General features: G+C 31.4%; 2 protein-coding genes across 2 annotated transcripts in view; one reads left to right on the top strand and one right to left on the bottom strand.

Moving 5' to 3' along the window:
* The window catches only part of LOC129945526 (uncharacterized), an 81,788-nt gene extending 58,265 nt beyond the window's left edge, over nucleotides 1–23,523 (bottom strand). Inside the window, exons 1-2 of the mRNA XM_056055313.1 lie at nucleotides 22,889–23,523; nucleotides 13,004–14,838 (exon numbers count right to left, since the gene is read on the bottom strand). Of these exons, the coding sequence (XP_055911288.1) occupies nucleotides 13,004–14,630 (1,627 nt within the window). The 5' untranslated portion in view covers nucleotides 14,631–14,838; nucleotides 22,889–23,523. The remainder of the gene's footprint in view (nucleotides 1–13,003; nucleotides 14,839–22,888) is intronic.
* LOC129945531 (RNA-binding protein 45) overlaps nucleotides 1–26,234 on the top strand; it is a 292,274-nt gene that overhangs the window by 139,899 nt on the left and 126,141 nt on the right. The gene's annotated exons all lie outside the window — the stretch shown is intronic.

Raw genomic sequence — 26,234 nt, 5'->3', positions numbered from 1 at the left:
TTAAAATCATTATCGCAAAAATTGTTTCGCTATTTTCTACGATTTTTTTATTATCATGAATTAATACCTATAATTTCGTCTTTGGTCACAAATATTTCCATAAGAAATTATAGAACCTAAAGTTAATACCCGTATTAAAACTAATTTTAATCTACCATATATTTTAATAATTTCCATATTATACATTATATATATTTTTTTAAAGAAGTGTTAAAAACAAGTTTTTTTGGTCATTTCTTAGACCGTCTAACGCAAACCTTTCTATTGCAGATATTTAAAATTTGTTCACAGTATTTTAATCATCAATCTTTTAACTAATATAAGAACGAAAATTGTTTCCAAATTTTTAGACAGATTTGTTCTTATTTAACTCTCATAAGACTTCAACAAATTTTCCAAAGCTTAAAATCAATTGTTATTTCTAAAGACTTCTATAGTTAGTCTCCGATTTTTTTGTCTTAAAAGGTTTTCAGAACCAGTTTTAACTTTTGCTCAAAAATGTATTCTGCGGTTTTTGCGAGTTGCATGCTATAAAGACTACAAAAATCTTACAGTTTTCTTGTTATAAGTTTTTGTTTCTGGTATGAGGTTTTGGTGTGTTCACACCGCCCAATAAAACAATCTTTACAGTTAATTACCTTCGAAAAAAAAACTCATCCCAAAAAATATAAAATACCGGGAAACTAACCTGTTTAAGGAAATGGTTTGTGCATTCGATTATTTCATTCAAATACACAAACCAATTTTTAATGGTATATATTATTTTCCCTCCATTTTACATTTTTGTGATGTTAAAAAAGTTAAGCTTTCCAACAAGTTATAATTGTAAATAAAATATAAATATGAACATGAATATAAGCACAAATATAAATTTAAAAATAAATATTAATCGCCTTTCCATTCATATAAATTATTTAGTCAGACAAGATCAATTATTCCAATTCACTACCAAAAGTTTTTAATTTTAATTTCGTTATAGTTTTTAAAAACAAATTTGTTTTTTTTTTCTGTTTACTTTTATTCGAGAACAAACTTAATTACACAAAAAGTCAAAGCAATTGATGGTAAAACATCAAAAAGGTACCTTCATCAGCGAGTAAGTATATTTTAAATGTATAGTCACCAATCCTGATGGCAATTACTTTTAAAGCTTTTGACAATAAAAAGAGAACTTTTAATTTAATAAAATCGACCAAAAAAATAAATAAAACCAAGTAGGTACCTACAAGCCCAAGGCCCATTGCAAAAGGCATTAATCACTTCACAGAATCAAAAAATAAAACTGTAAAAAAGGACAGAATTGAAAACAACTTTTCGTTAACTCTCAATGGACAAATTAAAAAACATCAGTGCAGTAAATAACAAACTTATACTGTGTTTTGTGTTCTTCTGTATTTTATGTTCTTTGAATTTTTGTAAATGCCCAGCAGGATGGCAGAAGAGAAAATGTATATGAACCCAAAAATAAAAGCGAAAAAGAGTTAACTAGGATGGAAAATTGAATTTTTTTCTTAACTCCGACTGACGACAGGGAGTTTATAAAAGAAAAGTCTATCTTGAATGTTTTAACATGTACGAGTACTTCCATAAAACTCGTAGTAGAAGAACACAGAAAGACCACAACCTAAATTCCTTCCAACATGGCATTAAATATTTATTCATTGGGTTGAATGATGCCGCTTCCTTTCAAAACGCGAACAAAACGAAGAATTTCAGATAAAAACAAAAATACCGCACAAAAAGCTGCTATGGATGTTTCGACAGTTATGGGGCTTTTTTGTAATTAGAAGCCTTAAAGCTCAATAAAAAAAATGTTTGTTTTTCAGCTCATTCATGATTTAAAAAAGAAAAAACTCAATGAAACCATCCCCATGAACAGTTTTTTAAATTTTCAAAAACCAACTACTAAATGGGGTAGTTCTTTTTTTTCTATTTTTTTTTTCAGCTTCACAAAAAGTTACGTCGTCTGCAAATTTTGAAGCTGAAAAAAAAACTCCAGGACTATAACCATTAACCATAAATCGGAAACATATCAACAAAAGTCAAAATGCCAAAAAATTAAAATGAGTTAAAAGAATAAGGCTCTCCGAACATCATGATTGCAATAACTATACGCCTCAACCCATCATCCACTAGCACTACCAAAAAAGGGTGGTCGATGACGATGACGAAGACAAGGATGGAAATGAGTAAGGGTTGAAAGGGGGAGGGTGGTTTTCTAGGCAGAGTGTCAGAAGGGATGGCATGCCAAAACAAAATGAAAACTCATTACATTAGAACAATGGAAAATGAGCTAAACGCCAAATATTTCACTTAATTGCATGCCTAAGTGTGCTCTCTCACTTGCATATATAGCCACTTTATTCATATAGTCTGTTTGTATGCGAGTGACCTCATTTAAACAAAAATAAAAATAAAAGTTTATTATGTTTTGTTTTTGCTATTTTCTTTTGTTCTTTTATAGAAAAATAAACAGAAACAAAAATAAAAATATGGTACAAATAAACCCAAACACTTTGTCAGTTTAGTTACTGCTGTGATGATGAGGGGGAGGTAGGTATAGGGTGGTCTAGGGCAAAACAAGGGTATGTTGTAAGTACCTATGTACATGTTAAGAACATTAAAACCTTTTGTCCTCCTCCCCGCCTTTCCCTTCAACTAGGCTCTAACTATAAACCACCCAAAAAACAATCGTCCTTTATTTGAGAGAGGGTGTGGTAAATTTTGACGAGAAACTGAAGACGCAGACGGAGACGGAGGAAGAAGGCACCCCCAAAAATAATTCAATATTCAACAGGAATGCGTTCACATAATTATTTTATAGGAGACACACCAACAAAAAAATATAACTAAATGTTGCCATAAAAAGGGGAATATATTTAGTATTTTTTTTTTAGACAAGCGAAAGAGAGCGAGCCAAAATTATGGATAAAGGCTATAAGGTGAGGGTGAAATGAGTTAAGTTTAGATTGACACAAACTCAAATACAGAGTTGACACTTTGCACGAAAATTGAAAGTGAAAAATGTATCTAAGAAAAATTTACTTAAAATACTTTTGATGAGAAGCTTAAAGAGAGTTACATTTTTTCAATGGGGCCAAAGTTAATGAGAAGTGCTTTAAAAAATCATTCATGTTATATTTAGAGGGTACTTAGCAATTTCTGAATCTTCAAAATTCTATTTAAATTTATAGTTCGGATTGTCAATTTCGTATCCGAATATGAGTCGTGTTAAAGTATCTAACACAATCCGAATAGTGTCAAATATGCCGATAACTAAATGAGTCATGTTTTTTCCACTATCTTCGAAACTTTGAACTATTCGGATAACTGTATAAATACGAATGGGATACTTAATGTTTGACACAATCCGGATGCAGCCGGATAACTTCTTGCAGGTATAAGAAAATTTAAAAAAATGTAATGTTATTTACTATCAAAAGCAATTCAAATAATAATCTGAACTGCCTGAAATATCGGATAATCAATACTAGCCGAATAGCTGGAACATCATATCATGAATTGGGATCGTTTTCGAGTATACACTCAAGCAAAAATTAAAACATTTGGAGTAAGAGGTGGATAAAGTAGGTGTAAGACATACATAAGAATATGATATTTAAAGTATGACACTATCCTTTAATTATCGAATTAATTAATGGATCTAAAGCTTAATCTTGAACAGTGATCTGAATAATCTGGAATATTCAATGCTGGTCGAAGAGCTTGAATATCCAAATAAGAATCCGGATCTTGTTCGAGTACACGAAAATAAGCCTTTTAAGTGTGACACTACTAGGAAAGTGTCGGACCTAATTTAAAAGTATATCCGGGCATACACAACATTCATAAAATAAATGTGAATCTTTGTCTAGCCATCGATAGATGCAAAAATAGGGGGAGGGGGGTGAAGGAGGAGATATAGTCTAGACATTATTGCTCTTTTAAACTACTTTTTTCTTAGCCAATTTGTGTTAGTTTTTGCCTTTCTTCTTCTATTGTTAGACTCTTCCAAACCTCGAAGAAGGTGAAATTTTTAAGTTTGTTGTCGTTGAAAACAAACTCTTTGCGTGTTCGAATTTAAAAAAAACATATATAATTTTATTCTGGCCTTAAAGCAACTTAAAAGTCATAAAAAACTGCTAATATTCAAATTAAAGGTAAAATTGATATACACTTAGATTGAAATATTCAAAGATTTTGAACCTTATCGAACTCACAAAATACTGAACATAAATAATGTTAACAAAATAAAAAAAAAACACCTTAAAGAAGCTTCTTCAAAATTAATCCATGAAAGTCCTATTTTGTGTATTAAAAAATCGAGAGGACCTAATGTTTTCGAAAACGCATTCCAAATTTTGATCGGTTGAAAATTGCAGTAGTGGGATGACTAAAATGTCTTTTCCGACCCTAACCTCTTGGGATAAAATCTTCGAGGTCCTAGGGGACCATTTAAAGTTAAAGAACAAATCGATTTTACGAAAATTCTGGGGTGGCATAACCCCTGCGAAAAAAAAAAATCCCAGTGCTCAACAATTGACCTTGGTTATTTCTTTTTTTTTTTCAACACTATCGATATCAAAGGAAATATTACGATTATTGCAAATATTTTCCTTCTATTTTTTATTCCACTTCGATGAGTTTGAGGATTTTTAATACCCTTGAGCCAAACCCACCCCGGCCTGGCAAATACCACCGACTATTTCAGCTTTAGCGTAGATATTTACACGAGGTGCAAAAATCATAGATGAATCATTTTTTGTGTTAGCTGAGAAAAGCAAAATAAATGCGATAGTCACATAAAAATAAAAAATATCTGAAACTTAAAGTTCGTACGTGACAGTCGTCGCACGTCTAGATTTTTTTTTCTATATGAACGTCTTGTTCCGTTGCCGCACCATAGACATCTCCATCACCAAACTACAAAAATCCGCCAACGTTGTCGTCGCCGAACGTCGCGTCGTCGTTGTCGACTTCTTTGTCTGATCTGTGATGATGATGATGCTGTGCGTTTTGCTATTGTGTGAATTGTGAGTGGGATTAAGAAGATTCCTTGTTTTATTTAGTGTAGTATCTAGAATGACAGAAGGTTAATGTGATTGCGTACACGTAATAATTTGCTCTTATATCAAGTCGTAAGTCTCTGCCTCTGTCTCTACCGCTACTGTCTCTGAGCTTATTCTCATTAGATTTTAATTTTCAAAAATAAAAATGAAAAAATTATAATAAATGATTTGTGATTTTCATCTCCTTTTCCTCTGATGAAACTGAACTATGCAATTTAACTATTTTGAGCTCTTCCTTTATTTTTCATCTCTCTCAAGTGTATAATGTTATGTGTACCATGGGTTGGGTATAGTATATTGTTTGAACTTTTAATGAACATTTTAGTGCAGTGAACATTTTTGTCTTACGTACATTGTACTGTACACTGTACATATGTTTTATATTATATATATACATATATAGTAGGTATATAAGGTACTATCAAAGAATAGTTTTTGAAATTTGTGTAGAGAAAAGAGAGCGTGAGCCATGGATGAAAATTACCAAACCAACCCCCCAACTGTTAAGGGTGGGTTATAGTTTAAGTTTATAGGACTGGGAAGTTGCGAGATGATGCTTTTTTGCAGCATGGGTACCAAAAGAAGAATAAAGCGATTCAGGACAAGGTAAACCCAGGATGTGCGTCATCGTTGTCTGTTAGTTGTACCTATAGAATAGAGCTAGATATAGAGCATAACCTTTATATATTGTTATACGCTGTGTCAAAGAGGTGTGTGTAGGACGTTTAAAGAGAATAACAAGAGTTCTTTGAAAAAAAAAAAACAAAAAATAAAACCATGGTCTCTTTTTTAACAACACAGATTGGAGAACATTGACGTAGGATTTTGTAGATACATATATATTCGCGTTTTTCTATGATAAAAGTTCAAAAATAGTTTTCGTTCTAAATATAATAATAACTTCAATAAAATTTAATGGACAGTTTTTTTTTTGTTTTTGAAATCAAGTTTAAAAGAAAAGTATTGAGTGTGTTTTTAATGGTAAAAGGTTCTTCTTGATGTCGTTATAAAAGTTCAAAGACAATAAAATTTTGTCATAAATTGAGAGAAAATCATTTTTTGTCGATAACTAGGGTTAAGGTGACTTATTATTGCTTGATGAGCGTCTCTTAAAAAACATTTAATAGAAAATATTGGGAGTTAATTTTCTGAACGGAAATCATTGAATTAAATTATTAGTTTGAAAATATCATTGGAATCACCTAAGATCAAATAATTAACTAAATTAAAATGATAATGAATATTGTTCCACTAGGATGATGCATTTGTCAAAACTTTGGACTTTTTTTTAAATTTGAAATGTACAATTTTCTTTTGAAAAAGCTTCTGAAAGACATTTAAAGTGACAAAAAGAGGAAAGTGAAAGTTTCTAGCAATAAGGGTTCTCATATATTGACGGCTGAAAGCGGCCATATTAGTGAAGCTAATATTTTTATATTTATTAAAATGGGTGCTTTATTTCAGTTATGCCCATTGCTTTGCTCATTTTAGGGTCGTCATGAACATTTTACCGGCATACATTGTGTGAATAAAATTAAGTCAACTATAGTTTAGTAAACTATCAAGGTTTTCTAAAACCATAGCCATAAATAGCAGAAAAAACTTATGAAGTTAGTTTGGAAGAAGACACAATGGGAACAATTCTTTAATCGTAATCTGGGTGTTCTCTCGAAGAAAATTTATTTACCTCAAGAGCTAAAAGAAATCGATCGTAGGCAAAACAATGAAGTGTATTTACTAAATGGGGCCTGGAACTGCTTGAAACTGCCCCCTAATTTCCATCAAAAAGTCATCAGAAGTGAAGTAATTTCTAGATGAATGGAAGATGTCGGAAGACCGCCCAATGCATTTAAAAAAGTTACCGTTTGATTTAAATTTGTAGCTGGCGGTTATGTGATTTAACTAATTTAGTTATTTTCTTGTAGAAATGTCTGAATCTGCAGGTATATGCAAATATAAGCCTTAACCGTCAATTGCTCTGTAATGTATGTCACTCTTTTTGTTTATATTAAGGATACACTCATGGAGTTTTTGTCAAAGCTATTATGCCAAAGCCAAAGTGTGACCAATTAAAAAGAGAAAAATGGTTTGATGGAGGTGATTGAGAAAATATTCTACATTCGTGTAGTACGGATAAAAAGCAAATCTTCACACTTGGAAATACGCTTGTAGTTGGGATAGAGGCTATTGTTATAACCAGTCTTGGAAGCGTGAGATTATTGTTTAATTGTTTAAGGAGAAAAATGCAACTTATGGCGACGTTACGATAATGCTTAAAACACTTGCATATATCAACGATGAAACATCACCAGTTAATTTGTATCCCCTTCATTTAATACTGTCTAAGAGTCTTGTAGCCCATAATAACGCTCAAGCTTTAGACATATTCAACTGTGCCTTAAAGACAAAAGACAGATCAGGAAGTAGAGGGTAGGAAATCTTCTTACATAGTCTTAGGAATCCCTAACAACTTGCTGCAATGATCACGCATATGATCCTTCCACAAGAAGTGCTTTCGAAAAATGTTAAGGTTTCCAGTTTCCTTGATGCAAGAGCCAAGCGCCTAATTTATGTATCAAGGTAGTAAAAAGGTAAAAAACTAGCGTTAAAATTCTTTTAAGCAAATATTTAGCACACCCATTTTTTTTATATAAATTTGTATACTTTAACGAAATCAATGCCGAACTTTTTAGTCTTCACGTTAGTTTAATTACAAATTGTTGATTCACATTTATGGATTCATGTAGATACTATCTAGATGTTACCTCAATTTGCTATTCATACAGGACAAAAACTTTCTCACAATAGGATAACAAATTAGTTCAAATATCAAATCGAAAAAAGTACGTATACGCCCAAGTGCACAGTACTAAATTATTTGTGTAAGATAAAAAGAATTACTCTCAAACTTAAAGCTCACTTATAAATAAAAATATAGTTCAAATTACATATTAAATTTAAAATTGCGTATACGCCCAAGTGTACCATTTTAAATAATAACCCAAAATAGAATGAAAAATTACTTGAAATTTTAGAGAAACAATTTAATGAAAGAAATTTCATGAAATATTTTGTGTATTAAACAAAAAATTCAAGCCTTCCCTCAAAGTAACGTCAATTTTGTAATACACAAGATAATTTCACCACCTTTAAGCATTTCTTTTTCAAATTTAGGATGAATATTGAGTGTGGTATTGATTATTATCATCAAGCCAAAGATATTCTGATTAACCATCAATCAAATCTCCTTTCCAATTTTGAATACCTCAATTAATTTACCAAATTAGATCAGGAATTCTTATTGTGGTAAGAGTATCTATCATCAAGGTTGATTATTCAAATTCCTTATACACATACGTTGGTAGGTAAATTGTTACATAATTTATCAAATTAACTGACAACAAGTCTACTCAAGTTGATAAATTTTTAATTTGTATGCACACCAAGTTTCTTCCTACCTATTTTTTGTTTTTGTTTTCCTCAGACCTTGTATATAGTCAAATTATTGCCAAAATATAAACTCATTCTACCATAAAGCCTGTTAAGCTACAATATTCGTATTTGCTTACCGAGCAATCTTCAAAAAAAGAAGTTAGAATATATAAAATTTATCACACTGTTGCGTAACATATAAAGTGACGCAAAAACACATACGATATGTCTAATAAACACTTGCTTTATATGATAGAAAAAAATTAGGAATACAAAATACATATACGTATATAATCGAGACATATGTATGTACTATACAAACTTACAGTGGGATATAGTACTATGAAAAACATAACGTGTGTCGAAGTATGAAAACAAAATATTTGCATTAAATCATCCCTCCATCATGAACACATAACTTATCTTTATCACCATCTTTCTATACTTAGTATATAAATAGTATAGTAGCCATTATGTCATATATGTATATATACATATGTATGCCACTATAGCATCGTTATAAATTATCCCTCAAATAACAATAATTGTTTATAATTTGTTTACTCTGATGATGGCTTAAAACCTTGCTCTGGTTTAAACGATATATTCATATCTTTTAATCAGTTTTCATGCAATCAATATTCGTACTCGTAAATTGCTATTGCATATTGATAAGAGCTTCTTCTGCAATATATAAAATATTGATCGAATTTTAATGATAACAAAATTAATCGTTTAGTAGGTATTGTCAAAAACACAAAAATCATTAATCACACGTTGTGAATGTTTTGTTTATTTAATATTTTCAAGTACCTATACTTGAGTGAGTATATATTTAAACATACATATGTACATGTAGGCAGGTACCTACTATACAAGCTGTCTATAGGCTGCAACGCGTCGTCGTTGTTGTTATCGTTGGCCACCGCGTCGCTGTCAAGCCGGGGTATGACGTTAAAAAGTATTTTGTTATGCAATGCACGTTGTTGTGTTGTTGATGATATAACTCGTCTCAGTAAGTTTTTTTTTTAATTTTTCAAGAACGATATTTGTTAATAAAATAAAAATTAAATGTATTTGTTTGTTGCATTTATTGTAATGAGCACTTAACAAAGACGCACGTCCAGACTGAGGACACGAGGTTATATGTTTATAAATTATTTGTGTGATTGTAATTAAACAAACTATTTAATAAAGAGAAGAAAACTGGACAGACATGATGTTTTATCAAGGGTTGTTATAGGGAGCTTTAGGGTGGGGGGTTGAAGGAAGAAAGACAAAAAGAGAGAGAGACTGAAGTTTTAATATCTGCGCACCCCTTGAGTTACAAAGAAAAATACAAAAACAAAAAAGCAATCAACATGAGAATACATAAAGAATATAAAAGTGGAAACACACACATTCGTTATTTATTTTTTTCATATTCTTATGAAGAATTTTTCGTTGTTTTTACTTTTTTTTTTATTATTATTATTATTTTGTGTTTGTCATTGTTCCGTGTGTGTTCATGGAAAAGGACAATAAAACGATGAGTGACCATTTCCGGTGTTTGAAGCTTTGTGATTCGAGAAAAAATGAGAGAGACATGACATGAATTTTACTGCCACTTAAGTTTTTTTCTGAAGAGGCAAGCTTTTTTTTTTGCTTTGTTTTATTTGAGTTTCTTGTATTTTAGTTAGTTTTTAAAGCAAGTGGTTGTTTGGAATTTATAACTTAGTATTATTTGTAATTAAATGATCAGTTGTCATGACAGTAATATGTCTATGACTTATGTAAGAATTTTATGAAGAGGTGATTTGAGTATAACTTCCTTTTTAGTTTTTGACAACAGACATTCATCTAGAATTTTGAAATATAAAAAGGGGGCGTGTCAGAGGGTGCAAATGTATTTGCGTCTTAGGTTTTAGAATTAAAGTGTCCATGCATATAGGGGGGATATATTTCACTCTATATAACCTTAAGAATTTTTCGTTACCTAAAAATAAAATAAATTGAATGACGCAACAATCCGTTGAGAACTAGGGCCTAGTGGCTTACAAGTGTCAACCATTCCTGTGTGCGAGTACTGTTCTCAGGAATGGAGGGGAACTACAGTTTTAATCAGAATCCGGGATCGAACCCAAGACCTCTCGCATGACAGTCCAACGCACTAACCATCAAAGGTATTACATTTTTTCACTGCCTACTAAAAAAACTGAATACTGAAGCGGAATTCCTGCCGTAAATTTTTAATCTTCACGTCAGGGACGTTTAAACTAAGGTTTATGGTTATAGATTAATGAACTGTTTAAACATGCTTTCGTATATTAAAAACTAGCTCGCAAAAAAATAAGATGAAACATTATTTCAAAATTCATATTGAAAAAGAGTGCGTATACGCCTAAGTGCACCATTTTAAAATTTCCGATTTATGAGTAAGAAATATAATAAACAAATCAACTAACAGACGAAATACTAACATAAAATCGGATGTAAAATAAGTTGACATTTTATATTTAGAAGAAAATGCCTATACGCCTAAGTGTGCCATTTTTAAATTTTTACTTTAAGCATTAAAATAATGATATTTTAACGATTTAGTTAAGTGACTTGGCTTTAATCTACAAAAATAACATCAAGCACTAAAAAAGACCCCCCAAAAAGGATACAAATTTAGTTCAAATTTCATATTGAAAAAAGTGCGTATACGCCAAAGTGCACCATTTTTAGATTTTCAATTTAAGCGTGACAAACATTAGATGATAACGATTTTATTTAAAACTACTGTGTATAACTTGTGTATTGCTGGGCTTAAGCCGATTGTTAGATCGCATTTGAAGGTCAACAATTCATAGAAACACTCTAAGCATAAATAAGTGAGCATACGCCCAAGAACACTGCTTTTAAAATGTCGATTGAGAAATAAAACATGTTAATTATATTGATTTGTGATTCAGATTGAAATAACTTATTGCTATCAGTTGCGGGTTACTGAGCATAGTTGGAAGGATAGTTAATCGCCTTCGTAAAAATTTCATCAAAAAACAATCGATACAAAAAAGTGCTTACACGCCCTACTGAACCATTAATAAGTTGTCATTTTTAGAGTAAAAATGATACACAAAAACCAAATCACGTACTAAAAACGCCCTCAAAAAAAGGATGAAAATCTAGTTAAAATTGTATATTTAAAAAGTACGTATACGCCCGAGTGTATCCTTTTTAATTTTTCTATTTGAGAGTAAAGAATATGACATGTCAACGGTATAAATCTATGTTTCACTTCAAATCTAAGTATTTTATTATGTTCTGCATTGCTGAACCTGGGAAGAATGATTTATTGGCTTTGTATGTACAAATTTCTTAGAAACCCATCCGACACATAAAAAGAGCTTAAACTCCCAAGTGCAACACAATTAAAGCGTCCATTTGAGAGTGACAAAATTAAATACAAAAATAAAATCACATATCAAAACACATCCCAAAAAAAGGATGAAATTTTAGTTCGATATTTATATTGAAAAAAAACAAAAAAAGTGCGTAAACGCCCAAGTGTACTATTATTAAATTGTCGATTTAGAAGTGAAAAAAACGGCTTCAAGTTATTAAATACCGGTTTATACATATATCATAAAAATGCACTCGAGACTGTTTCCTTTTTAATTTGCAAAGGTTAAAGAAGCGTTTTTATTTTTAAAACTTTTCCATATTCAAATTAACCTTTTACCTGCTGTAACGATCCCAAACAAAGCTCATTACAAAAAAGTTAAACTATTTATAAAGCAATTCATCAAAATCAACATCACAAAAAAAAAGGAAGAAGAAGAAGAAAAAGTAGTTCAAAAACAGCAAAAGAGAAACTTTAAATAATCGTTTGGCAAAATTTATGTTAATAAAACAGAAAATGGTTCTGGTTAAAACAAATATTAACATATCTGCATGTCATAAAGGACATGGCCTCCGTGCCACGTTTATAAACCCTCATGAGAATAATTCACAATATGTGGATAATCGCTTCAGAAATCACATATATTATTCCTTTCTCTCTCCCTCTTTCTCTTTCTTTTTCACGCTCTCTGTGAACCATTAAACAGGATATTATGTTATATGAATAAACGCATATGTGTTTTTGACAAAGGACGAAATTCTCTTATTTGGTATTATATGTATGAAGGTGTGTGTGCACGACTTGTGAAACATTATTCACCATATCGTTCAATATAAAAGATATCCCCTCTGCTCTCTCTCCCCATATCGTACGCTCGTTTAATGCTTGGATACACTTAACTCTCTGTAGGGGTCGTTCGGTCGGTAACATTGTCTACGTCATCGGGATAGCGACAACGTTGACATCGACGACGACAACGACGCATGAACCTAACAGCAGCAGTACCAGCAATATTACAAAGCCAAAAGGTCCTTGACCCAGAAAAATCTCACATAAGGGACATAAAATGCAGTCACAAAGAATATATGAACATAACAAAATAAAAAAAAGAATTGAATTAAAAACTACGACTTACATTTTTCCAAACTGACATTGCAGAACTTCAGGGCGTCATCGAGAAGATTCAAGCTCAAGAAACTTGCTGCCCTTTCGTTGATTGTTTTGGCCTGCAAATCGGCACCCCACCATTTATCTACCAGCCGCCTGACGAGCACATCCGGCATAAATTTCATTGAAATATTATTATTGCCGTTGGCATGCGGATGATAATTTCCAACGCTGACGCTGCCACTACCACTGCCATTGCCATTGCCACTGCTGTTGGTGATGTTGTTGTTGTTGTTATGCAATAGAGCAGCCGTGTTGGTGATGGCTCTGGCCGGAGTTGGTCCTCCTCTATCGGATGTAAAGTTCATATATTGTGACGCACTTGCATAGGAATTGTATAAGGATGCCATCATTTGGTCTGACGACGACGACGACGATGGCGGTTGCGGGAATTCGGATGATTTAACCACTGCAGCAGCTGCAGCTGCTACCGAATTAACTGACGTTGGAAATTTCACACGACATACAGGACACATGGTTGCTGCTTCACAACAATCTCGACAAAAACTGTGTCCACAATTTGCCGTCACTGGACACCGGAGAATATCTCGACATTGGGGACACATCAGTGGGTCTAGTTCCATCACCTCGGTTGCCAGAGAGATGGGCTGCTTTAGACCGGTGCTGTTGGCGTCATTGGGCAAAGTGTCACAAAAGTCTACATGACTTTCGTCGCATAGCCCAGCTACATCATTATATCGCCCACCACCACTACTGGCGCCGCCAGCACCCCCATCTTTCCAAAATCGCTGAATACGTTTATTTTTAGAATATCTCACTCGGTCACAATTGCTGTTGGTGTTTGCACTCAGCAGCGGTAGAGTGGAGGCTCCCATCGCACCACTGATCGTAGAATTGGACTCCATAGCTAGACTGCTACTGGCTACCCTTCGCATTGCGGGTGCAACTGGGGAAGAGGGAGTTGTTTTCGAAGCTTGTGTGCTGCTTATGTAATCGATCAATGTGGACGAGAGAACTTTTAAACGCGCTAACGGGACACACCCGTCTAGATAATTGCTCGCTATAAATGCATAAATATCGAAGGCCTCGCGCAACTGACCACAGCGCGCCAGGGAGTCCCCGTACAGGTAATACAGATTCAAGCTATTACTGTTGCCGTAGTTGGAATTGTTGTGCTCGTAATATTGGGAGGATCTGGCCGCCTTCCTTTCGGTGGCAATGTCTGGAATATTCAGTGGGTACAAATGCTGCAGATGATTGTTGAACGTCGTCGTCTTTGTCGGCGTCATCATCGATGGCGAAAGGAGAGGGGTGAGTTGTTGAGGTGGTGAATGAATTGCTGCTACTGGTGCTGCAGTTGCTGGCGGTGGTGATGATGATTGTGATTGTGAGTCTTGATGATGTGTTATGGCTGCATAGACTGCAGCTTGTGTAAAAGAGTTCTTCTTTTTTCGTCGCCTCTTCATTTGTTGATGATGTGATGATGGAGAGCTGTGGGGTGTTAATGAAGATAAAGTGCTTGGTTCTCTATACGCATCGCTTCCGCGTATACACCAGTCGACAATGTCTTCAGTTATGGGCTCATAGGCGATTTTGTGAAGTTTTTCGAACGCATCTTCCGCGTTCTTTGACATAATTTATTTTTATTTTGTTTTGTAGTTTTTTTTTATTTAATTTTTATATCACTTTATTTTACAACAATTTTTGATATATTGTTGTTTTCTTTTTTGTTCTTGAGTTTTTGTATTTTACACAAATAACAAATATTTTTTTGAATTTCTTTTTCACAGTCCATATAAAAAGTCTTTAAGTGTTTTTCTTCTTTGTATTTGTAAATTTTCACTGAAATTAAATGAAAGAATTCAATTAAAATTTAGTACAAAATATGTTGAATTTAGTACATTTGAACAAAATTTAGTACAATGTTTTTGAAAATTTTAGTACATTTGTTTTCTTTTTAAATTAAGTACAAGACTTTGAAAAGACTTTGAATTAAGAACACAAATTTCAAAACAATATATGCACAAATTTTTAGAGAGTTTAGTACACAAAATATGAAAATTTAGTACAACAATTTTTAAAAATTAGTACAAACATATGGAAATTTTGGTACATAATTATGGAAAATTATGGAAATATAACAAGAAATGTTTAAAAAATCAGTACAAACGAAAAATCGACATTTCTAAAATAAGTTAAATAAACAAAGTCATAAACTCAATGAACAGATTTAATACAAGCATGAACCATTTTAATTAAATGTATTGACAGTTTAGTACAGTTTTCTTTGAAAATTGTATACAAAGTTTTGGAAAACTAAAACGTAGTTTTTGATTTATGACTCCAGGTACACTTTTGAACGAAAGAAATGTTTAAATTTTTAACTTCAATGAACACTTCATTAAAATTATGAACCATTTTTTATTGAATTTACTTATAACATAGTACAATTTTCTTATAAAATTAAATACAGAGTTTTAGAAAAGTTATTGAGTAGTTTTGGAAAATTGTTAAGAAATAAACATTTGTGTCTGTTTAAAGTTAAGTAAATGAAAATTTGGGTTCATGAAAACACTTTTATATTACAAAGATGTCTCGTGGTCCTGTTCTACATTTAAATTGAAATTTTGGAGTACAAATTTGTTAGGAACTAGGGTGAATTATTTAAATTAGCAGATTATGAATTTAATGAGCACTTTTATTAAAATTATGAAAAGTTTTCATTAATTCTATGAAAATTGTAAAAAAAAGATTTGTTTCAGTGTAAACCTGTGGCGGAAATCTCACAAACAAAAAAAGACAAAAGACACACAATATTTATCGAACCCTAATGCAAATGAACATTCATTGTTAAGTCCACTTTAACCTTCTATATCTTATCATTGTTAGCTCTAAACAGTCATTATTCATGCCATATAATCCACAATATTGCCATTAGTAGGATTCCCTCCAATAATAATAATTTGTGAAAAGATAACAATTTGAGCGAAAAAGTTCTTCCTTTTTTTTGTTACATATATATTTATTTATTTATGTGCACCTTGCGTGGGTGAAAACCATTAGGTTTTTACGCGCATGAAAGACTGTTGAATATAAAGTTCCCTTTTTCCAGCCCACCTTGTTTTCTAACCCTAAAGCAAAAGTAGCAAACTTTTCAGAGAATACCAAAAGGAATATACAGAAGCGAGGTAAGGGTACAAGAACAGAAAATGAGACCTCTAACCACGATATATTCTGCACATCTGGGTTTTTTTTTTTTGAGAAGTTGGTAAGTGAATGTATAAATCTGCTAAGTACTCAATATTCGTACACAATGCGAGAAAGAGTTGTACAGGAAAATAAAAATAAAAATATAAAAAAACGAAACATAAAAAGAAAAAGTTAGTCGTCTTTTTCGAAATGAGAAGTATGAATGCAGTAGAGGGAGATTTGCAGTAGAGGGAGATTCAGAGCAACAGTTTACTTCGATGTCGAAAACGGGTGGATATAGAAATGGAAATGGAAATGGAAGCAGAAACACTTTTTGCCATTGACCTGAGAGTGCGGAGACCCTGAGATTTCTCGCAAAGCCCCAAAACCAAAACCACAGTGTGTTTCCTTCGCCCATTGTGTTATGGAATTTGTTTGCTTGCTTGCTTGTTGGGGTTTCACCTTTTCTCTGTAACTTGTATATGTATCTTTTTATGGTATTTATACTATATCTTGTATCTTTTTTGGCATTTTGTTACTTATTAGCTTAACTCTTACTGTGTGCATATAGAAAACTAAGGAACAACGTAGCTTTGTACATAAAGATACAATATTTCGCTGAAAGACATATACATTTTGCAACTGAAACAGAATGGCATGTTTATTTGTCTAGTTATATGTGTAATGTATAGTGACTTCGGTTTAAGATTAATGTGACTCTGAAGAGATAAAATATTAAGTGAGCTACTTGCGCTACTCGAAGGGTAACTTATTAGGAGTTACGACAAAGATGACTACCAACAAAATAATGTGTGTGTGTGTTGGAAGTCGTAAGTAATAAATTTGAAATTAAGTGGCAAGTAAAATTCTTGGGAGTATACATCACAGACGAGTGTGTGTCGGTGTTAAATTGAAAATCATTTATGCAGGAGTGATTTTTTATTTAATAAATGTCTTTTGATTAAATATTTAATGCATAAAGAGATTCCTTGGAAGAAAGTAACCTTTGACTTTTTGGCAGAGGCTTTTTTCATTAAAATAAAAGCAATTTAAAAAATTCATGTAGTCTAGACTTTCGATATTATATAATGATAAAAGGTTACATTGATTTCTTTGATATATGTATTCTATATATATACATTTTACACTAAGTGCTTAACGCCTTTATTTTATTTTATAGATATGTGAGAACTTGGTTATTAAATTATGTTCATAAACTATAACGCCTTTTTATCAGGTTCATCTTAATTGATGAACAAAATTAACACTTTATTAGGGTTTCTTTTATAGGTGTCGATTGAAATGTGTGAACAAAAATATACACAGATACATGTTTTTATGTTTATGAAATTTTAGTGAGAGAAAAAAATTCTTAATTTGGCAAGGAAATAGATAGTCTTAAGCATTAATTAAGAGAAAGGTCAAGAAACTCAAAATTGAAACTTAATGCTTAATCTTCGTTATCACAAATTGTATTATTAATTTGAATTGTCTTTATTAACGATATCCATTTTTTGTCTGATTTTCCTTTACGAAGATGCAGGAGTTATAAAAACTATTAAACTCTTAAAAATAAAGTATACAATATTTATCTATAACCTCTTTTTGTACAATTGGAAAAACCATATTGAGCTTTTGCAATTTTTAAATACTTCTGAGGTTTCAATTCTTTAGATAGCACTATAACCCCTATATTGATTTTGAACTATCAACTAATAGTTGATAAATATTGGGATTTGGCTCTTTAAAAATGGAATTATTGAGAAAATAACTACAATTGTGAATATGAGAATGTATATTCTGTTTATTCAGAATCTTTTGAATCATTTTCAAGTAGTAAAATTTGTATCAGTTGGATGCTCAAATGGATGCCATAACCTTTTATAAAACCTCTTTTTTGACATTTGAGAAAGTAATTGCAAACTAAATTAATAAAATAAGAACTTCTTCGAATATAATTTTTATAAAGGAAAAAAAAAAAACGATGGAAACTTGTATAAGACTGTTAAAATAATACATTTTTTTTTAGTGGTCTCTTTTTTTAAATATTGGGATAAGTGTATCAAAATTATTAAATTTGTTAATTTTGGTAAAATTCGATAGTTTATTTTTATAAGAGTTATAAACACTAGTATCCGTGTTATGATGGTTAGTGCGTTGGACTGTCATGCCAGAGGTTTTGAGTTCGATCTCTGCCTATGCCATCTCAAGTCTTTTCACGGATACTGCCTCTTGTGAGGAATTGACGAATTCTCCAAGAGTAATTCTTGTCATGAAAAAATGCTTTCCTAATTAGCAGTTCGGATTCGGCATATAAACTGTAGGTCCCCTCCATTCCTGACAACATTACTCGCACACAGGAATGGTTGAGAATTGTAAGTCACTAAGCCTTAGTTCTTAACGGACTGTTGCGCCACCCAATTTATTTATTTTAATAAACACTATAACAGCTTCTATTATACTGGTGAAATGAAACAAAGATATGAAGTATGAATAACCTCTTGTTAGTATTTAAAACAAAAAGATATAAATAGAGTTAGAAAATACACCTTTAAAGAATTGATAAACACACGACTGAAATATTAGAGAAGACAAATAAAACGTATGTAATTTTTTTAAAGTAACACCAGAACACTTTAAAAGAAATCAAAACTACTATCAAACAAATATTCATAAGGAAACTAAATAAATTCCTTTAAAACTCTTTAGTAAGAAACAGAAAACTATCCAACTTTAAACCTGTTTACCGTGATGTACAAAAAAGATTTCCTTTTTCGATAATTTATCTTAAAGGAGTAAACAACGCTACAAAAGCTATAAAAACCTTTATAAAACTTTTGAAAAAAAATTATTCCAAATGTACTACCTCTTTCTGTGAACTCTAAGACATTTTTTGACTTAAGGAATATTTTAAAGAAAACATTTTAAAGAAGTATTGAAATATATGTACAATATAAAACAAGTGAAGAATAAAGAAGGACATTATTAATTTAAATAACACTAAAACTTGTAGAAGAAGAAGATTGATTAGGATTTTTTTTTAATTCAATCTTTAAAATAAAAAGCCTAAAGTTTCCATAAAATTAAAACTTAAATTTAAGTGAAATTAATACATAAATAGTCACTTTTGATGATACTGGGACAGTGACATAACTTCTTAAATACTCTAGAGGTCAAATTTTAAAGAAGTAAAAAACTCTATAATAGTTTCTATAAAACTGTTGAAACAAAAATTAAAATAATGTGTGCAAGACATTTTTTTGTGAAATATTGAAAAAGATCAGCAAAATCTTTGCATTTTTTGGATTTTTACAGGCTTCAGAAATAAAACATTTTAAAGAACTACATAACACTATAAAACTGTAAGACTTGAAGGTCCAAGGACGCTATTAATATCCCCCTTTTGTGATATTAAAGGGTAAGCAAAAGAAAATTTGTTTTGAAGTTTGCTTTAAGTTGGTCTTAAAGTTAGATTTAATCTTTTAAATAAAGAACTTTAAAGCTTCTATCAAACTATTAAAATTAAGCAATAGATTTTAATGGAGTAAACAGCGCTATAAAGATAAAGTTAAATTAGAATTTTTCAATTAATTAATACTCAAAAGACGTCAATTCAAAGCACAATACTATAGATACATGTTTAAAAAAGTAGAAAACTCTATAAAGCTTCTATAAGCCTCTCGAAACAGAAAATCACCATAATGACCTGTTTTTGGGATATGAGAAAATAAATAAAACGTTAATGTTTTGTTGGTTTCTTTTTTACTTGTAATTCAATGTTTTAAATAAAAAAATCATACAAGTTTCTATAAAATTATTGAAATATAACAGAATATACCCTTCTTATGGCCTATTTTTGTGATTTTAGAAAATTCCTTCAGGTTTGTTTTAAGGTGAGGGTCAATCTGTTAAATACAAGTTCTTTCAAAATATAAACTTCTAAATAGGTTAAAAAGCATTAAAAAAAAGGACGATTTACCCTCCTGAAAAATTCCCCTAAAATAATAAAACCTACTTAAAATTAAACACAAATTAAAAAAAAGTTTTTCATTCGTCAAAACCAAAAACAGAAAACAAAAAATTACCTACTTTGTGGTCAACTTAAAAGAAAAAAAAACCTTCAATCTCTTTTCAAGTTTTATTTTTTCAAGGTTAAACCGATATGATAACAAGCTTGTTTTGTATTTATTTATTTTTATTCTTGTCTCTCATCAAAAAGTTTTTAGTTCAAACGGGCATCTAAAATAAATTTATCGTCTATTGATCCCACTTAATATTTGTTTTTAGGTAAATACTTATAATAAACCTGCCTACCTATCAACCTACTGGTTGTTACCTAACAAAGAACAACATTTTATAATCTTCTTCTCTTTTTTCAATTTTCAAGGTGATTGCCTCATTTCTTTTGTCCAAGAACTTTAGCCCCAAAAACGAATCAAAAATAAAAAAATAAATGAATACAAAATAAAATGCAGATATTTTATTTTTTTCATGTTATCACATCTGTGAATAACAAATATAGGTAAGTGTATAAAACATAGATAATATAAATTCTGGACAGTGACGCATATCTTCACAGAAAAACAAATTCCAATAAAATATCACCCACAAAATTTTTTAATAACAAAAATAAAAAAAAACACTAAACATATGGTTCAAAAAAAAAATCGAAAATATCTTTTTCTTATTTAATTGATAATTACCACTTGAGTCTTAAATACTTTATGATAATCCTCAATCTAATTTAAAAAAAAAAAACATTCTTGTTATAAGAACACAATAAAACTTATATATTAAACAGCAGCTTCCTTTTTTTCTTCTTCTTCTTCTTTGATACAAAGGCCAACATCTTTTAAACCTATAACTACTTATTTTTATTAATCTTTGATCTCTAAGCTCTTAATAAAAAATAAAACACAGCATCAAACAAAAAAAAAAACATCTTAAATCTTTGAAAATGTTAGATTTTACGTAACAGCTTTGATTTTATAAGTACAATTTGAAAACCAAGAAAAAAAAAACTAAATAAAAAGGCTGTTGTACGTAATATTTTGGATAAGATACATTTGTATCTATATATCTTTCGATATAACAATCTCACATTTTTATAGGACACAAAATTGCAGAGCTAGACAGAGATAGAGTGAGAAAAATTCAGACAATATAGAGTGAGTGAGTGAGGGCAAAAATATATCCAGAGACTGAGAGAATTTTATGCCATAAAATGCATCAAATGAGAACACCACGAAGCACTAAAAAGAGTGAATCAAAAGAGCGAATCTATCAGTTTTAAGAGAACTTCGTGTATATTTTCCATAAAACGCTGTCAAAAATGACAGCAACGCCAAAAAAAAGAGTGTGCGTCCTCCTATAATCAATTTCGTATTTTTTTTTCAATATTTTTTCATCTCGTATGGTGTTACTTAACACATCTAGTTGTGCGCCCTATCGCGTGTAAAAGCGGTAAGGTGCTGTAATTTGTGTATATTTCCCAATCAAAAAGAAAAAAACGAAAAAGAAAAACCCACCTCATCATGAATGAGGCGCAATTATCAACAAGAAAAATAAAAACAAACTCAACTCACGAAGAGGGTAAAAACTAATAAAAATCTCTCTCACCGATAATAATAATTAGAAAATGAATCAACTTTATTCGTATCTAGATGATTCTATAATTCCTTGATTTAATTTTTCTTTCTTTTGCTTTTTCTCAGAAATATTATATAAACGGAAGGAACACGTAACACTATATTCTAGTCATGATTAAGTGAAATGAAAAACACCATCAATATCAACAACAACAAAAACAACAACAAATCAAACAATCAACAATGTATAATGGTGAGCCAGAGCAACCCCAAATCACACTAATTTAAAGGCCGGGCTTCCGAATTAGGTAACAACAAAAAGAAAAAAAAAAGAATAGAATAACAATCCAGAAGATATTAAAGTATCTTTAGCGTAAGAACTGCATCTATTGCATACGTAATCGAATTGCACAGAGAAAAGCTTTTTTATTTTTTATTTTTTAGATTTAGATTGATATTTTTTTGTTGTTGTATTATTTGTTGTTTTTGGAATCGCGTAGATACTTTATGTGGTAAGAACCACGTAGGCAATTTAAGATACAAAATTCTTGTGCAAGAGGTTGCACCACATATGGTTGCTGTTATAGCAAATATTCTCAAAACAAACCAGATGCCACTATAGAACTTCTTCCCCCAACTGGTTTTATAATCAATCTTTGATTCACTCTCTTTTTTTTTGTTTAACTAAACACTCACTATAGATAGATACTTTTGTAAAAGATAAATATTCTGATCATCTATAAAGCAAAATTAAAAAAAAAATATAAACCAGGGTGTATCTTTTCCACACATATCGGTCGGTCGGTTTTGTTTCGGTGGTGTGTAGAGTGTTAAGTAACCGCTTGATAGCTGCTGTGCTGTGCTGTTGTCATAACGCACTTATGTAACAGTCGCGCATTATTATGTGAATGTGCCTTGTGCTGCCGTTTTAATTTCAATTTCAATCCAAGGCAGTATCAACATAAATGATATAAAATAAAAATATTAAACAGATCAAGAACTTCCAGATACTCAGTATCGAATCATATCTCACAACCGCTTTAGATAGATTTTTTTTTATATAAAAGATGCAAAAAAAAAGAATTATGATTTTGCTAAAATTTGCACACACAAACCTTGTTTTTAAGCCCCGAACAAGCACTAAAAATTTCAACAAAAAAAAAGACGGCTGCGACGACGACTTCGACTTCGACGACGATTACGAGAGCCTCTCGGGGGAAAAACGTGTTTTTCGCCTTTACTCGCTGTGATGTCGTAATAACATGCACAGTACACACGAACCGACGACGACGACACCGAATTATTTAATTTTTTATTTCAATCTTTTATCTTTTGGTAGATACAAATTATTATTAATATTTTTTTTGTTAAACTAAATTAATAAAATTCCCGCACTCTATTTAGTTTACGACACAAACTGATTTCATAGCATAAATGGGCGTATATTTCCCTCAGTATAAAAGAAATAGTAAAACTGAGGAAGAAAGAGGAAAGAAACACTGCTGCGGGGGGTTGCAAAAGGAATTAAAATTCTTCTTCTTCTGCCGCCAAGAGTACATTCACTTTAAATTTTTATTTTCTTTCGCTTTTATTTTATATTATTTTTGTATCTTTTTTTTGTATTTTCTAGTGTGTTGTTCTCTACTATGCGACGCACACGCGATTGAAGCGAAATAAAATATAGAAAATTGTATCTCAAACTAGCGCTGCTGTTCGCCAGCGAATGAGTGACAAACCGAAATTCAACGAAATTTTTACCTCCAGTTGGTTTTAGTTGTACTTGCTTTTTTTTTGTTGAAATTCCCTTAAAATGAATCTGAAAGATAGAAGTTTTAGTTAAAAGCTTTTTTCATCGCTCTCTCTCTTTTGTGAGCTCAACTCAAAGAGATATGGGAGACTTCCTTTCGATCTCTCTCTTAAAACAACAAAATGTCAACGAAAAGTATACAAAAACCTTGTGGGAATGAGAGAGATGCGAGAGAGGTAGAAGTGAGATATAAAATATATATATTATTTCGAGAGATTGGCTTTTATTGTGTGTTATCTAATGAAATAAAAACAAATGCGAATTATGATGATGAAAGAAAGTAAAAATGTGTTATAGTTGCAGAAGAAGAAGAAAATCAACTTAAATAGATACAACACAAAAAAAACCTATCTATCTATCAACATTATGTTACTCTTGGCTCTTATGTAGCTTATCTGCTCTTTGGTAAGACTGTGAATATACGACATGACAGCGTTAGTGACAGAGTCATAGCCGAAGCATGGTTTGGTGTTGCTAGAGCTGTTTTTGCAGCCATATTCCCATCGCCATCGCCATCACCATCACCATCTCACACAGTAACTCGTTGTGCAGAGAGTTATTTCAAGCTCAAGTTCACGTTGTGATGATATAAACTTACATTATAACATAGATACTCGTATACATATAAAATTTTCTTTCCTGTCTCAAGTCACACCATCAACATCATCAGCTACTACTATCGGATACTTCTTGTTTTTGTTGTTGTTTCTTGTTGTATCTGTATCTTTTGTGTTACCTGTGGCATTCGTTCTTATTTTTTTCTTTGGTATAGATCTATATCATCACACGGCGGCATTATTTGCCCTTTTTGAGACAAATTGTGAAGTGGAAATAGTGGAATATCCGTTTCTTGGTTTCATGCGACGACCGACGATCAAATGGAAACGATAACGGAACTGCGAGTACTTCACAACCTTCACCAACCATGCATGTTGTCGTTATTTCATTCAAATTGTCGCGTAATCTTTGTTTTGTGATAATTTGTTCCTATTGGGAGTTTTTCCATTATTTGAAAAAAATGTTACGTATACGCCCAAGTGACTAATCCTTGTATAGTTTTATTTTAAAAGTTGTATTTTTATATTTCGTTTCAGGCTTGAAGGGACTACAGATTGAATTCATAATTACGCAAGACTATACTATACGACAATAGAGGTGAAGAAAGGCTGTGGAGGAGGGGGAAGGGCAGGGGTGCAGTTAGTGGATTTGGATATGATGGTGACTTAATGGAGTTTTGCAAGTGCAGCGTGCAGCAGGCAGTAGGTAAAAGTGCTGCAACCAATTTACAAAGTTGCAGTTGTAGGTTGAAGTTTGCCTTTTGAAACATGTACCTATAGTAGACGAATTCGGTTGTAACTTTAGAGGCAGCAGCACTTTGGCAACAACAAAATCTCTGTAAACAAAAAGATGGAGACGACGACGGAACGACGACGAATTGAAGCTTATAGTTATATTACAACAGCAGGCTAAACTTTGTAACGATGATGATGGCTTTGCTTTGCTTTTATTTTTGTTTTGTATTTGTGGGGCTCGTCGTAATCGCAATTGAGTAAGTGGTTATACTTTTGCTTAGATATTGTTGTGTGTTTAGAAACAAAGTCATTCGGAGTTCATTTTGTTTCATTTTTAGTTTTTTTAGTTTTTGTATAGTTATAGGTATAGACGTTTATAAAAAGGCAATTGAAAGTGTTTTTTTAGTTAGTTTTTAAGTTAAGGGTGTTTCATAACATCACAACTGTTATTTAAAATTACATTGTTGCAGTTTACGTTTTCCATTTCAATATCATGTAGTTCGTTTGGGAAAAAATCATCTAATTTAAGTATAGTGGTTTATGTGTTGAAATTAAATGATTTTTATTTTTGCAATTTTGTTGCTCTGATAATAATTAATTATTTTTAATACAGGTACAAATTATTATTCACTTAAAGTAAACAAATTTGTCATTGACATTACAAGTACCTAAATATGTATATATGTAGGTTGGTGTATCAGAGCGCATTTTGAACACATGCGATATTTAATTGGGGGATTTTTCGTTATATTGAAAGTGAAGTGAACGAAAACGTGGTATACGGTTTATTTTTTTTTTGATAACGATGTAATTGTTTACATTTTTAATTGCAAATGATGTAATGAGTGTAATAAAATATAGGTACTTTGTATATTGATTCTTTGTGAAGTTAATTAATTAAATGTATTTTAAAGTACATAACTGCTTAAACGGATTTATTTCTGAGAATTATTTTGAAGAGGTTAAGTCAAATAAAAAAAGTCATTTTGAGTGATTTTTGTGGACTTTTTAGCATTTATAAAGACACTAAATTTTGTTGGCAAAAAGATAATTAAGTAAAAACTGAAGGGAGTTATTGTATTGGGTCCGAATGGTCGAATTGAAAATTTTGACATTTCTCTACGTTTCAAGGTCTATGCGTGCGTGTGTACGTTCATGCGTATAACCGTTTGCTCGCGGCGTTTTTTTCATCGGGTATAGCTCAAGAACCAGAAGAGATATCGACTTCAAGTAAATTTTATTATACAATAATAAAGCAGAAAGATGCAGAAAGGGCTCTCAAAAGGATTGTGTGGTTGTTTTTTTTACCATAGCAGTTTAAAAAAAGGTGAACTTTTTGGTCAACCTCAGCTATCTCACGAA

Source organism: Eupeodes corollae, chromosome 2 (assembly GCF_945859685.1).
Source record: "Eupeodes corollae chromosome 2, idEupCoro1.1, whole genome shotgun sequence".
NCBI classification, from domain to species: domain Eukaryota; kingdom Metazoa; phylum Arthropoda; class Insecta; order Diptera; family Syrphidae; genus Eupeodes; species Eupeodes corollae.
This window is presented reverse-complemented; position numbering and strand designations above follow the sequence as displayed.